Here is a 13,900-nt window from a genome sequence, read left to right on the forward strand (position 1 = left end):
AAACAGAAGAATATAATATACAGATGGCACACAAATTGCAGAAGGACAGAGGCTTTTTTGGGAGGTTATACAGACTGTGCACGATATGGAGAACATATGTTTAGTGTCTTATTATACAGCCTAGTCGAAATTACAGCCAGAAGGTTTATTATAATCTACACTCAGACCGTGGAGCTCTCCGAAAATGGATTTTCTTCCCCTTTAAAGCCTTATATCTGACCAAAGCTAGACACGAACAGATAACACAAAGACCTCTCTCTCTCACACACACTGGCCCTGACCTACATGAGCTGCTTTAAATATAGAGTAGGGTCTCCAGCCCTGCTGCAGGGGAGGGGGGGAGACACTGACCCAATCCCTGACTCCTCCACAGCCCCCCCACCCCCCCTCTGAGTCAGGCGGGACAGGCAGAGACGGAGGGACCCCAGTGAACGAGTGTGGCTGGAGGATGAGTAATCGCTTCCATCCTTTTTTTTTATTTTTTTAAAGCGCGCCACGTACCGCGCAGAAGAGGGCCAGCGAGCTCCTCAGACACGCAGACGGACGTCTCCGCTCGCTGGCGCGGAAAAGGTTACCCCCCCCCACCCCATCGGCCGGCTGCCAGCCCGGGGGGGGGGGGGGGGGCTCGCTAAGGCCCCGAGGAACAGCCGCCCCCTTTGTCCACACGCCCCCCCCCCCCCCCCAGCAGAAAGAGCCTCTTCAGGCTGAAAGGAGCAGACGGACTCCCTGCCCCAGAGCACTATGGGACAGCTTTCAGGCAGCAGTTGCCCATCTTTAAACATCGCCATCCACTCATGCACATCACCACTGCAGGCCAGCTTCCTGTACAGGCTGCAGTAAACCATCAGATACTGCAATAAACCGTCTGATACTGCAGTAAACCGTCTGATACTGCAATAAACCGTCTGATACAGCAGTAAACCGTCTGATACTGCAGTAAACTGTCTGATACCCATCAGATACTGCAGTAAACCGTCTGATACTGCAGTAAACTGTCTGATACCCATCTGATACTGCAGTAGACTGTCTGATACCCATCAGATACTGCAGTAAACTGTCTGATACTGCAGTAAAAGCTGCTGCCCCTCTCACAAACTTAGTCAGTTAAACACACCCCAGCAACAAAACAACACAGCAAGGAAATAAACAGACAGACGGGGCCAAATTACACTAATGTTAGTCAAATAAAAACTTTCCAGATGTCATTTTGTTTTTAAAAACCAACTAAATAAATTCACTTTTGTTCCATTCAAACCAAAACCAGACTGACAGAAAAAAAAACACAGCATGTGACATTATAATGTGATTGTATATGGAAATTACAGTACGTAGTGTGACGACATACTGTGACTTTACAATGTGACTGTATATTGCGATTGTATAGTGTGATTGTACAATGTGAGTATATGTGTTTTGTGTGTATACGTGTTATATAGTGTAGTGCAGGGCAGAATGCCCTGCTCGGTTGCCAGTGTAAACCCATCCAGCTGCTGATTTTGGGGTACACCAGCTCCAGTGACCGCTCCTGTCTCAGACCCTCTAACAGGATGCGTGCGACAAAACAAAAAAAGCGATTAGGCCTGCGCACGGGACGACCCGCTCGACCGGTTCAGCCCATTTGCATGGGTCTGCTCGCGCACCCCCGTTCTCAAATTTCAGCTCTTAACAAACAGATCACACCCAATCCCCCACAGACAGGGAGTCAGTCTGTCCCTCTACAACACAACAGAGGGCCACTGTCCGGACGGCTGTAAGCACAATCCCATCCCCCTGACCTATGGGCCTGATTTTAACTCTGGAGCGTGCGTTCTGCTCAGAGTACCGCAGTGCTCGCGCCCGGCCTCCTCCTCCTCAGGACGTCCCAGGGACTTCACGCGTGAGGGATGCAGTTCTCACAGCCTGGCTCAGGTTCAGCTGTTCTGTGTCCTTCTGTGTTAGGGTCCGGTCAGAGACCGATTAGGGTCCGGTTAGGGTCCGGTCGGGGTCTGGTTCGGGTCCGGTCGGGGTCAGGTCGGGGTCCGGTCGGGGTCAGGTCGGGGTCCGGTCGGGGTCCGGTCGGGGTCAGGTTAGGGTCTGGTTCGGGTCCGGTCGGGGCCCGGTCGGGGTCAGGTCGGGGTCCGGTCGGGGTCCGGTCGGGGTCAGGTCAGAGACCGATTAGGGTCCGGTCGGGGTCCGGTCGGGGTCCGGTCGGGGTCCGGTCGGGGTCCGGTCGGGGTCCGGTCGGGGTCCGGTCGGGGTCCGGTCGGGGTCCGGTCAGAGACCGCTCGTTGTCGATAGCCACGCGGCCGCAGGTTTCTCACGCAGCTGTCAGCGAGTGTCAAACACCGTTCGCCGCGCGCGCAGGAGGAAGCGTGCGCTGGGGTGATCTCAGGTGGTGAAGGAGGAACCACACACACGCCGCCACTTCCTGCTGCTCAAACAAACCACGGAAAAAACACGCCTTCGCTACCGAGCGCAGGGTTTCTGTTCCACCTGCACGAGCAGCCCAGCGGATAACAGCGGCAGACTCTCATATCTGTCCTCAAGTGCTAATGAACCGCTCGGGCTGTTTACACAAGGCGTCCTCAGGTCTCATGCTCATTCAGCCAGCCTGAATAAGGGCAATAAAGGTTAAAGAGCAAAGTGGTGAAAAGCAGAGATGAATAGCAGCGAAGCTCTCAAGACAGGTCATTTCAGGTCAAAGCAGGAGGAAAACGTTTTCATTCAAAGACCAGTGACCAAAATGACGGTTGTGGGGAAAGAGAGAGAGGGGAAAAAAAGGAAAATCAGCAACATGACACAAACGCTTGGTGGAAAGAGAGAATCGTCCCAAAGCTTTATTCTGTAGGTACGCACGCCAGTATGAAACGACTCACACGAGACTCACGCAAAGCAACAATAAATCGCATCTGAGGTGAAATAAATCAGAAGTGCTCCCCCAGTCTGATTTGTGTGTCCCTCCCCCAGCAGGCGGGGGCACGCGGCTCCTGATCGTAAGCGCTGAGGTCATCTCCCCGCTGACTCGCGCGCGGCTCGGACTCCGGATGGCCACGCCCACACGCCCGCGCGCTCGCGCCTCCACAGCTCACACCGCGGCTCTCTTACCGCCAGCTGCTCCGCGGTGCTCGTCCCCTACAAATCACCTGCTCCCCCGCGGGGGACTGCATGGAGAAGGAGACTCTGTGTCTCCCTGACTCACGCTATTCTCTCCCCACCACGGCCCCTCAGGGACCTGCCCCGCCCTGCCCCGCCCCTCCCCTCCCCTCCGCGCACGTCTGCGGTGGTGATCTCTGCAGCGTTTGGCGGTAAGGACTGGGAGAGGCCACGCTCGCTGGAGTTCACCTTTACGACCCTGCGCACAGCTGAGCAGAAGAGCTCATTCTTCAGCCCTTCTGAAGAGCGGGCTTTTTGGAATGTTCTTTCACAATTCTATGTCGGTGTTCTAGAACTCCGCTGCTTTCAGTCACCAGCAGCGATTGTGACATCAGCATTAGAATGTCCAGTTAACAACATTCTAATCGCTTGTGTGTGATCTTACGCATTAAAGGGTTAAAAATGACACGCCTGTGTGTTTAATCTGCAGAACACAACGTGTGCAAACCTGCCGTCACTAAGTGAGCGATCACAACGCTCGACTCGCGCAGTCCAGAGTCTGAAATGCACTTCCTGTGAGCGATGACAGGAAGCCAGAAGCAGCGGGTACTAGGAAGCGCTGTCCTGTCTGCAGACGGTTCCGCACTTCGCTTGAATACACGCGTTTCCCGTTATCTTGAAGAGTTTATAAGGTGCTATTTTTGCAAGTGTCGCCATTTCTAAAAGATCCTAAAATTGTCTGGTAAAAACACGCTCCTACACTCTCGAAATGCCCTCCAGCTCCTGGTGCTTCCCCCTTCCACACACGGCGCTGACTGACACGGCTGACTGCACTCAAAGACAGCCCCGCCCATCCTGCCCCACAGACCGGAGACAGGGTGATTCTGCCTCGTCGGCACAGTCTAGAGGCTCCCGCGCTGCCAGGGGGCTGCTGGGTAGGGGCCCGACACCGCGCTGCTCGCACACGTGCCGATTGGCTCATCCAAATCTGGAGCAGTTCCTTACCGGCTGACTGGCCAATCAGAAGCAAAGAAACGCGAAGCGAGGACAGCGAGAGCTGACTCAACTGTGCCTCAAACACAAGGAGAACCGCCGCTTGGAAATAATCTGATTAAATAAAACGATATTAAAAAAACTACATGCTGTTCAGTTAAACAATCATGACCCAAAAAACTGCAATGTAAACACAATGCAAGCTGAAAAACCCAGTAATCCAACGGTCAGGTCTACATTTAACTGAATACAGTCATTAGCTGCTCGGTGGTTGCACTCGTGTTTACAATAACGTACAGTGACGTTTTCAACAGGTTAAGCTGCTATTCTGTCATTCACAATAGCACCATTTCCCCCTTTCACTCATCAGAACACAGCTGGTTCACAAGGAGCACGCAGGCTAGGCTTTGCAAAAACAAACAGCTTCTTTGTATCTATTCTTCCCAGGATGCTTTGCGTGCAGGAGTGAGCTACAAAGAGCCGTGACATCACCCCATTCCGGAACCCTCACACAGCCGTCCTGCTCGACGGTCGGACGTCATGTTACTTTGGTTCTTAAGTTCACAGCAAAGGCTCAACATGTCTTTGGGAATCAATTTAAGCCACTTCACATGGGCACTGTGTAAGACCACCGCAGCATCAGAAATATACTCAGGAGCACATCTAATATTCCCATATAGGTATGAAAATCCCTTATGAACTATATGCATAACAGCCCTTCACATGCATGCAGCCTAGGCCTGTTTCGCTAAAATGCACAGACATACGTCCCTCATGATAAAGCATCGACATTAAGAAATACCGTCTCCTCTTCAGCCGAACGTCTCAGACGTGTGAATGTGAAGGAGGATGCTGCACGTCCCGAGCGTGCTATCTCCTGCATGAGGTGTCAAACCGATTTTGGCACGTAAAGCTGCTGCAGCCGGAATCAGACGGTGAGTCAGCACGCGCGCTTTAACCGAACGTCTTTATTCCGCGGCAGGCGAGTCTGTCAGGGAACCGTCCGTCCCGTGGAGGTCCTGTTCTGTGCTAAGCCCTGTCTGGCTTGTTGGCTGGTGAATTTTTGGGATGCGCCAGCCACTGGGGCCAGTGGATAATAAAGTTAGTTTCCTGTCTTGGATGAGACACAATGTTTAAACACGCGGGATCAGCGGTTTCGAAACGACGGTGGGGGGGGGGGGGGGGATGGGGGGGCGGGGGGGGGGGGGGGGTGACAGAGTTGCGTAGCGGCAGTTAGACACAAACGGGCAGGAGGGATGGTGTGATTCTCTGGCCGCTGGAACGTTGCCAAAGCAAGCGGACGCTCTCGGGGGTACAGCGATGCGAGGAACGTTAATAGACGCGAGGGGTGGGGGGGGTAGGATTTCAGTTTGCTTGGGGGGTGGGGGGGTACCCCTGTCTCCTGGCCGCCCCCCCAGCGGGGGCTGGGGGACTTGGCGGTGGGCGCAGACAGAGACGCGCAGACCCTCGAGCGCGCCAGGAGTCGCCGCCGCCACCGGTGCCACCGGGACGGGCGCTCAGCCGTCTGTACGCCGTAAAAAGCAAAGGAAGGAGAAGAGAAGAAGAGAAGAGAAGAGAAGACGGAGGAGAGGACGCCAGCAGAGGCTCTTATGTAGTAATCAGCAAGCAGGCGGCTCATCACCGGCTGGTCGGCCTCAGCCCATCTCTGTGCTCCTCGCTGCAGTGCAAACAGGGTGTAAATGGGGTGTTAACAGGGTGCTAAGGCAGTGCAGGTGTTACACAGTAGTGTGCAGTGTTAATTCAAAAGAAATCATCTTCTCTGTTTGATGCAGCAATATGTTTGTGAGGGGGAAAAATCATAATTAAATACACAGATAGGCCAGAACCAGACTCCACTGTGAAAGCTCACAAATATATGATTAGAATGTTCTCAACTGAACATTCTAACGCTGATGTCACAATCACCACCGGTAGCTGAGGGCAACGGAGTTCTAGAACACCGACTTCTAACAACATTGCAACAGACGGGACTCTTCAAAGGGCTGAAACACGGAAGCCTTGAGAAGGTGAGGTAAAGCTGGCAGTAAATGCGCCGTGCGTCCTGAGAAGGTGAGGTAAAGCTGGCGGTAAATGCAAAGCTGGCGGGCGTCCTGAGAAGGTGAGGTAAAGCTGGCGGTAAATGCAAAGCTGGCGGTAAATGCGCCGTGCGTCCTGAGAAGGTGAGCATCGATTCCGCACGCTGACTCAGCAGCAGGTGCGGGCTGCTGGGCGGCGAGGGAGGTCGATAACCGTGCGGCACTTCCCCTCAGAGAACGGGACCGATCTTCGATTCCGCTCCCCGCCAGCTCTCTTTCAGAACCGCCCCAAGTGCCCCGAATCTGACCGGCTCGGCCCCCACGCCCCCCCCCCCCCCCCCCCCCCCAGCACAGGCCAGGCTAATGCAGGCCAGGGGAATATCGACCGCATCTAAAAACTCCTCCTGAAGATTACAGGGAGCAGGCCGCTGGGGATGAGTCATAACTGCACTGGGGTGAGTGTCCAGCTCAGCTGCAGGGGATGAGTCTGTGCATATCACACTCACAGCCCACAGCCCCCCCCCCCACCCACCCACGCCCCCCCCCACAGCCTCAACCCAGCGCCTCCACCACAGACACCACCCCACCCCCCCCCCTCGCCCCCCCACCACAGTCTCCACCGTCAGCCCCCCCCCCCCACCCACAGCCTCCACCCACATACACATACACATACACACAGACACACACACACAAAGACTGCTTCATTGGGCAGCTCATCTGCAGATATTGCCCACATATTTCCACTGGTCTCCAGAAGGCCCTGGCACCGTAGAGAATCCTCCTTTTCACTGACCCCTCTGTCTGAATTCATGAGAAGACACAACTTCCCCTCAAAAAAACAAAGCTCTGTTTTTGCTGAAACGCAGAAGCAGGAAAAGTTTCTCCTTTGCCGTTCGTTGGTTGAGAACGACTCGAAGGAATGCGCTGCTTGGACGATGGTCAAGGGCCGCCAAGACCAGAAACTTTAAGCCTTAAAATGTAAAAAAAATAAATAAATAAATAAATGAATGAGTGAATGAAGCACAAGGTCCGGCTTAAAGATCAGGACCAGATCCGAGAGCAGGCTGGTTGAACTTCCTGAAGAAAACGTGCTAAACTAAAATTAAATCAAGCTAAATTTAAATCCACTCTAACTCAAAAATGATCTCCATAATTTTGTACCCAGATATCCCCTGGAAATGGAGCTGAGACCGGTTTGTAAATGCTCGGTGTGACACGATGCACTGGAGACGCAGGACTCTTACTGCAGACGGGGAGCAGATGTTACGGGTGGCATGGAAACCGCCGGGGCCCGTTTCTGTCCCAGGACAAAGCCGCCAGACGGATTCCCAGGCCGAACGACGTGAGTTACGGCAAGCGAGCGGGCAGAGAGCTCGCGCCTCTTCACGGGGAAGAAGCAGCAGCGATTTTCAGCCTGACAAAGAACTCGAGAAATACTGCCGTCGGTTTAAATGGCGTTCTTTCAGCAGGCCAGAGCGAGGCAGAGGAGCGTGTTAAAATTCATGATTTTCGACCAGAAGTTAAAAGGAGAAGCCCTTAGTCTTTAGCACACACACTCTCACAGACACACACACACACACACACAAACACTCACACACACACACACGCTCACACACACGCTCACACATACACACAAACACACACACATAGTCACACTCACACTCACACATACACACACACACAGTCACACTCACGCTCACGCTCACACAAACACTCACACTCACACTCACTCACACATATACACACACACACACACACTCACACTCATGCTCACACATACACACAAACACTCACACATACACACACACACACACACACATTCACACTCTCACAAAATGCGCTTTATGGTCCCCCCCCTCCCCCGACTCTTCACAAAAATCACAACACGGAAGGTACCGTTTCTAGGGGCAACGGGAAATAATTACAGTACGAATTGCTCGTTGGTGCCAGTGGGAGGGGGTAAAGTGGGGAGGGGGTGAAGTGGGGAGGGGGTGAAGTGTGATCACTCCTCAGATAGCACAGCCCAGGAGTGTCTTATAAACGCTCCAACATTTCTCTCTTCTGCCTCTCAGACCACAGAACATCTGCACATGAAGAGCTCTTCTCTGACCGACCAAACCACAGGTAGTGCAATAACGCAGTTAAATCTCACCATCGCAGAAGGGCCTTTAACTTCTCCTTGTCAGAACGCTTTATTTTTGTCTAGTGAAAACGCTGACCAGGCTCAATTTCGCGCAGTCGGAGATCAAGAACAGTTTGTAACATAAATACGCAATGTAGCCTGAAACTTGTTTCCTGGTTGGAAGCAGGCTGAGATATTAATTGGCAAAGGACAGGTGTTGCTGTTGTTTTTATTTTTATCTAAACTTCTCTTACTGAAATACAGGTACATGGAAGGACCTTGGTTTGCAGTAAGCACCGGTTGGGGTTTGACTGGTTAATACAATAGCCCTTAAACTAAGAATGCTAATGGACTCAACTCTCGAGATCAAGCAAATATTTTGTTGTTCTGTTTTGTCCTCACAGCCAGATGGAAGCAACATGGCCAGTCTTGGATGAAACATGTTCAAGAAACAACTTTGAATTTTAAAACCACTGCCTCTTTCACAGCTCATATTGAAGACAAACTTGCAGAACCAGATCAGAGTACAGCACTAGAGGCCTACAACCTATTCTGTATAGAGTTTTCCAACTTTATTTTAAGCTATTTAAAGTCCTGGATTTGCATTTCCAGTTTCATACTGGCAAAGTGACAAGTGATTCCTACAGTTTGACATCGATGCAAAGTTTTTATTTTCTTTTTTATTAGAACTAGCCGTGCGTCTTTGCTTCATGACATTATTTTGGCAGTCGCTTTTATCCAAACGATGTACAAAAGTGACGCCAATCGTCGTACAAGTACAAGCTGCCGATGTTGTCAGATATTCTCAACTTCTCCTCTCTCTCCCAGAAAGTCACTTCACATCGTTGCTACAGAAAGCGAGGGCATTGGGAAACAGCCTACGCGACTCAACGCACAGACGGCGATATGAAGCTCACGCGAACGTGTTGCGTCACAGTAGAGGAGGAGGGGCCGTTCCGGGGGGGGGCGGGAACAATGCGCCAGGAGAGCAGCCAGCTGGCCCGAGCCTTCCGCAGCTACGCTATTAAAAGCGCGCTCCGCGTGAGACAAAAGGCCGAGCCGGGACTGGATACTCTCGCGGGTTGGGACAAGGGGGTGTCATTCCACCCGTCCAAAATTAACCCCCCTCCAGCAACTGCTGGGGGCACACGCGTTTACAGAAATAGTGCAGAGCGCTTTTTTTTTTTAATATTGGGAAGATGCGTACGTAAAAAGTTTCGTTTCTCTTTTCTGAACTCGTTGAGGAAGTAAATACAACTAAATATTCCTATTTTTAGCTCTCTAAGGATGCTACTCCGACACTCTGCTCTTCCCCTAATGTTTACTCGCTGAAGGAAATGGCAGATTTGTGCACGCGCTGGTCTACTTCTGTAGCTGGCTCAGTTCTCAGACATTTCACGAGGGCCTACACGAAAGTGACCTTCCATGCTTTAGTCCTAGTCAGACAGGACTGGTCTTCCTCAAGGGTTTTCCACCTGACACCTTGAAATCTGTAACCTTCCACACCTAAACGGTTCGTCCATACAGGTGTTCCTTTAGGGAAGTGATATCACACCCAGGTGTTTTCCACTGAATATTAATTGACTTTTAAATATTCAGAGGCTGAGCTTACAGTCAGCTAATTGGAGACGGGCAAACTTGAGCCAATTATGCAGATGTTAAAAATACAGTGTGACATTTCATTTGCAAGATATTCCATTTACTCTGACAAATTAAAATTCCAAAGTTAAATTCCACAAAATGTGCTTTTGTTCTTTGTAACCAGGACTTTTACCCCCTTGTGCCTTTTGAGCTTGTTTTCCAAGAACACAACTTCAGAAGTGGAGGTCAGGCAGCCAGGCTGCATGAAACTGAAACAAATCCATAGGGGGTTTGCCAGGATGTGGCCAACCGTGGGTAGCACTGGTGTAAACAAGACCAGGTCAAAACCTAGTATATGGCTGGAGCCCTCCGTCCGACCAATGGTGTAACTTCATAACTTGGCCGACCAATGGTGTAACTTCATCACTCACTCAGTCAGTCACAGACATTCGCGTTTGTAGGGCTGGCCCCGCTGTTCCGGTCCAGTCAAAAAAAAAAAACCGGTCAGGGGAAATATATGCAAACTCTCTGGACTGGCAAATTTACACAGGGCTAGGCTACATCTAATGAGGAGCGTGGAGGAGATGGATAGGCCCAGCGTAGAGGGGATGGATAGGCCAAGCCAGGGCGGTTATGTGAAAACTAGTCCCGTGCGAACAGGCCCAATAGTGCTTTGAAAACTGCAGCAGGCTAGAGGTTAGAGTATTCTTAGCCGCTAAAAAGCGCTGTCCCGCCGTGACATTCTAGAACTTCAATGTGTCCTCTGGGACCTGGAGTAGATCCTCCAGCCCCCGGTACATTTAACATCCTGTTCGCTCCGTCTCCGCGTGACGCGTCTCTCGGACTTCTGGCCGGTGCTTACTGCAAACCGTGATCCGTCGTGTGCTTACTGCGAACCGTGATCCATGTCCTCCTCCAGTGAGAGGAGTTTAAAGAAAAATAAAAATAAAAACAACAACAGCAACACCACTCCTCTTTGCCAATTAATACCTCAGTTTTCTTCCAACCAGGAAACAGGTTTCAGGCTGCATTGCCTATTTATGCTACAAACTGCAGGAAAATTTAGCTGGGTCAGCATTTTCACCTGGGAAAAAAATGAACAGTTCCGACCTGCACGAGGGCACGTTAAAGCCCCTTTGTGATAGTGAGATTAAACATAATTAGTACACTACAGCAACAAGACAACCAAACTCGGGTTTTTAGAAAGTCTGAAGAGAGTAGATTTCAAAGCGAGGATTACTGGCATATTGTATCCTACGCCTCTTGCGTTTCCCCAGCAACCATTACGTGCGGTACTAATGTAAGCGAAGACAGTAATGCTCGTTTATGAGCCAGCAATAAAACACGGACGGGGAACACAAACCTGTTGCAATCAATAAAAATTCCCAACATGGTTCTAATTATGAAACTGGTTTGCAGCACACTGCGGTGACTAATCTGAAACTAAGAAAGCGGTTCTCTCTTATGACAACATGCCTCGACCCAATGTTTTAGGACCAAGTTGCCATTGATTTATTTATAACCGTCATATCTCTCAAAAAGCAACGCACAGAACGCCCCCCCCCCCCCCCCCCCCCCCAAGTGAGTGGTCTCCATTAACAGGGTGCCCACTTGACTTTGCAAAATGAAAAAATTATGCAGCCAAGTTAGTTAACATGATTCCGATTCTAAAAGTACGATGGTTGCGAAAACAGACTTGGGTCTAGTGCTCGAATAGAGGTTTTTTTGACGTTACCAGATGCCGATAGATTTTAAACTGAGAATAAGATTTGATTTATATATGACTTTGGTATTACCTATGATTCAGTTAAATCGGAGCGCAATTGCAACATCGTTAAAGGCGAGTGAAAGTCACTGCTAATTTCAAGATAAGCAATAATGACAAGTGTTCTGCCAGCTTTCACTTGCCCATCCCCTTACCGAGGAAGGGGCAGGGCAACTACAAAGAAAAAACGTCACTCGCTCGCTAGTTATCTGGTTAGCTCACGAAGTTATTTCCCCTCACAACTGTCCAAGTTCGTCCGTTAATTGCATTTAAGTTTTCTAACTACAACACAAGACGACGTGCATCAAATTATGCACGTGTACATCGTTGCTGGCCCGCAAACAAATGATTCTAAGTTATCGTACTTGTTATAAAAAATAAAAAAAACTTGAGGACACAGCAGGGCAACTGGCTAACTGCTCGGGGTGGGTCAGCGACAGGTAACCAGAATGTTGCAACTAGAGAAAGACGTTTAGAGAAAGCACTCACCCGCACGAGGTTGCTAACAGCAGCCTGGACTGCAGCCACGGGTCCGGTGAGATCTGGGATCGCTTTTCCGTCAACCTCACCTTCTTCATGCATGATCACTAAGTGGGATATCTGCTGAGCCACGGGCTCCAGGATACTCTCTATCGTCTTCGTATGGAAAACCGGCATTTTGAAAACTTAATTCCGTTCACCAAGAGAGAGAAAAAAATGTGTTTGCCAAAAGAGATAGTTTTATCCTATATCTATTTTCTTCTTCAGAGATCGCGAAAGTCCGAATGCCTTTCCCGGACAATTTCACTTTAAGGAGAAAAACTACAAGTCTCACTCCCCCTCCGACCGTCTACTGTGAGACTAGACCGTAGTTTGTAGGGAGTGTGCAACAGAAACCTTGAGAAACTCCATCGCCGCCCTCTAGCCAATAGGGGAAATCTCATTCGGATGGAAACGCGGAGCTGATTGGTGCGCGTCGACGCTACTCTCCATTCCCGGCCACCTCGTCCTACCTTTTTTCATTCGAGTTTGCTAGAGGAGTGAGCTCTTCCCAAATTACGTAATGCATTCTCATGCCCTAAAAAGGAAAATATTGGACCTGCCGTTGGGAAGTGAAAATTCCAGTGAGCAAAGAGGAATAAACTGATTTCGGTGACGCACACCGTTTGACACAAGAAGCGAGTGTGGCAATGCGCCCTGCGTGCGGAGAGTGCAGTTTAACTTTCAAGTGAAATCACTGCGCAATTTTAGCCTTTAAGATAGAACAACAACGGCGTGGCAGATGTAGTAGATAATATTGTTTCCTCAAAATTAATCTTAATTAGCTTTGAATGACAGGGTGATCTTTTTTTTTTTTTTTTTTTTGCAATACAGGGCAAATAATATGATAAGAGTAGCCTACTTCAACGTTCTTCATCTGATGTTATAGCCTAAATGTGTTATGCTACATCATCACAATCACCTTTCCTCAAATGCACTCAAAATTTTGTGGAAATAAAGCAGGTGAAACACCCGCAAAAACATTCTCAGATTGTCTTGCTCTTAAATTATTTCAGTATGAAATACTAGTATTTTTATTTCAATGAGTGAATGAAGAGCCTTGCCCATGTCTGTAGATTAAAAGTAAGACCGTGCATTCAGGAACTGATGAATGTAGACCTTGTCTTTTCGTGCCAAGCTGGGTGTGTTAAAAATGTCCTTGTGTGGGCGCAGACATTGCGTGTAGGTTTTTTTCTCTCTGTAGTTCCTTGTTTGCTTAACACTATGACTTCCATCAGCGCAACATCCAAGGATGCACTGAAACATGATACGGTGGCTGTGTACGTAAGTTCCAGGTGCTAGTGTCTTTGCTTTTCTCTGGCAGAGCCATGTTTAGACAAGGACAAACAGCCCTGGATTCTGTCACAGTAAATGCAAAGCTTGTATTTAGGATAAGAGGCTGGCCTGGGCTGAACTGCACTGTGTGAGAAAGTGATCAGTGCCTTTCAGAAAAATATAAACTGCAACGGAAGCTCGCTTCATCATTTGACAAGTGACAGACATCAAGCGTCACTGCTTTTGGTCTGAATAGGTGGTAGACAGGATGTTGGGTGGTGTTTATTTCTAAAGGAAGGTGTCTCCATATCATCTAACGGGTCAACCCTTTCTTCTCTGGATTGAGCCTTTCCCGATTCTTCAGTAATATGATCAGTTAGAAAGAGCAATGCGATATGGCAGCTGCTGGGGAAGTGTGCTGCTTTTATCGTGCGATAAACGTAAGCGCTAACATTGTCTACCATCCTGACGGTCGCAAGGCGTGGGATGGGTCGGCCTGTCGTGACCCTGCTTCCAATTATGGAAGAAACACAACTG

General features: G+C 49.8%; 1 protein-coding gene across 2 annotated transcripts in view; it reads right to left on the bottom strand.

Annotated features, from left to right (window-relative positions):
• The window catches only part of LOC118221003 (vinculin), a 41,473-nt gene extending 28,665 nt beyond the window's left edge, over positions 1 to 12,808 (bottom strand). Inside the window, exon 1 of one of the 2 annotated variants that reach the window (XM_035405546.1) lies at positions 12,059 to 12,808. In XM_035405546.1, the coding sequence (XP_035261437.1) occupies positions 12,059 to 12,226 (168 nt within the window). In that variant the 5' untranslated portion in view covers positions 12,227 to 12,808. The remainder of the gene's footprint in view (positions 1 to 12,058) is intronic. The other variant, XM_035405545.1, reaches the window with a different exon arrangement.
• Positions 12,809 to 13,900: the final 1,092 nt, after the last annotated feature.

Source organism: Anguilla anguilla, chromosome 2, assembly GCF_013347855.1.
Source record: "Anguilla anguilla isolate fAngAng1 chromosome 2, fAngAng1.pri, whole genome shotgun sequence".
Taxonomy (NCBI): Eukaryota; Metazoa; Chordata; class Actinopteri; order Anguilliformes; family Anguillidae; genus Anguilla; species Anguilla anguilla.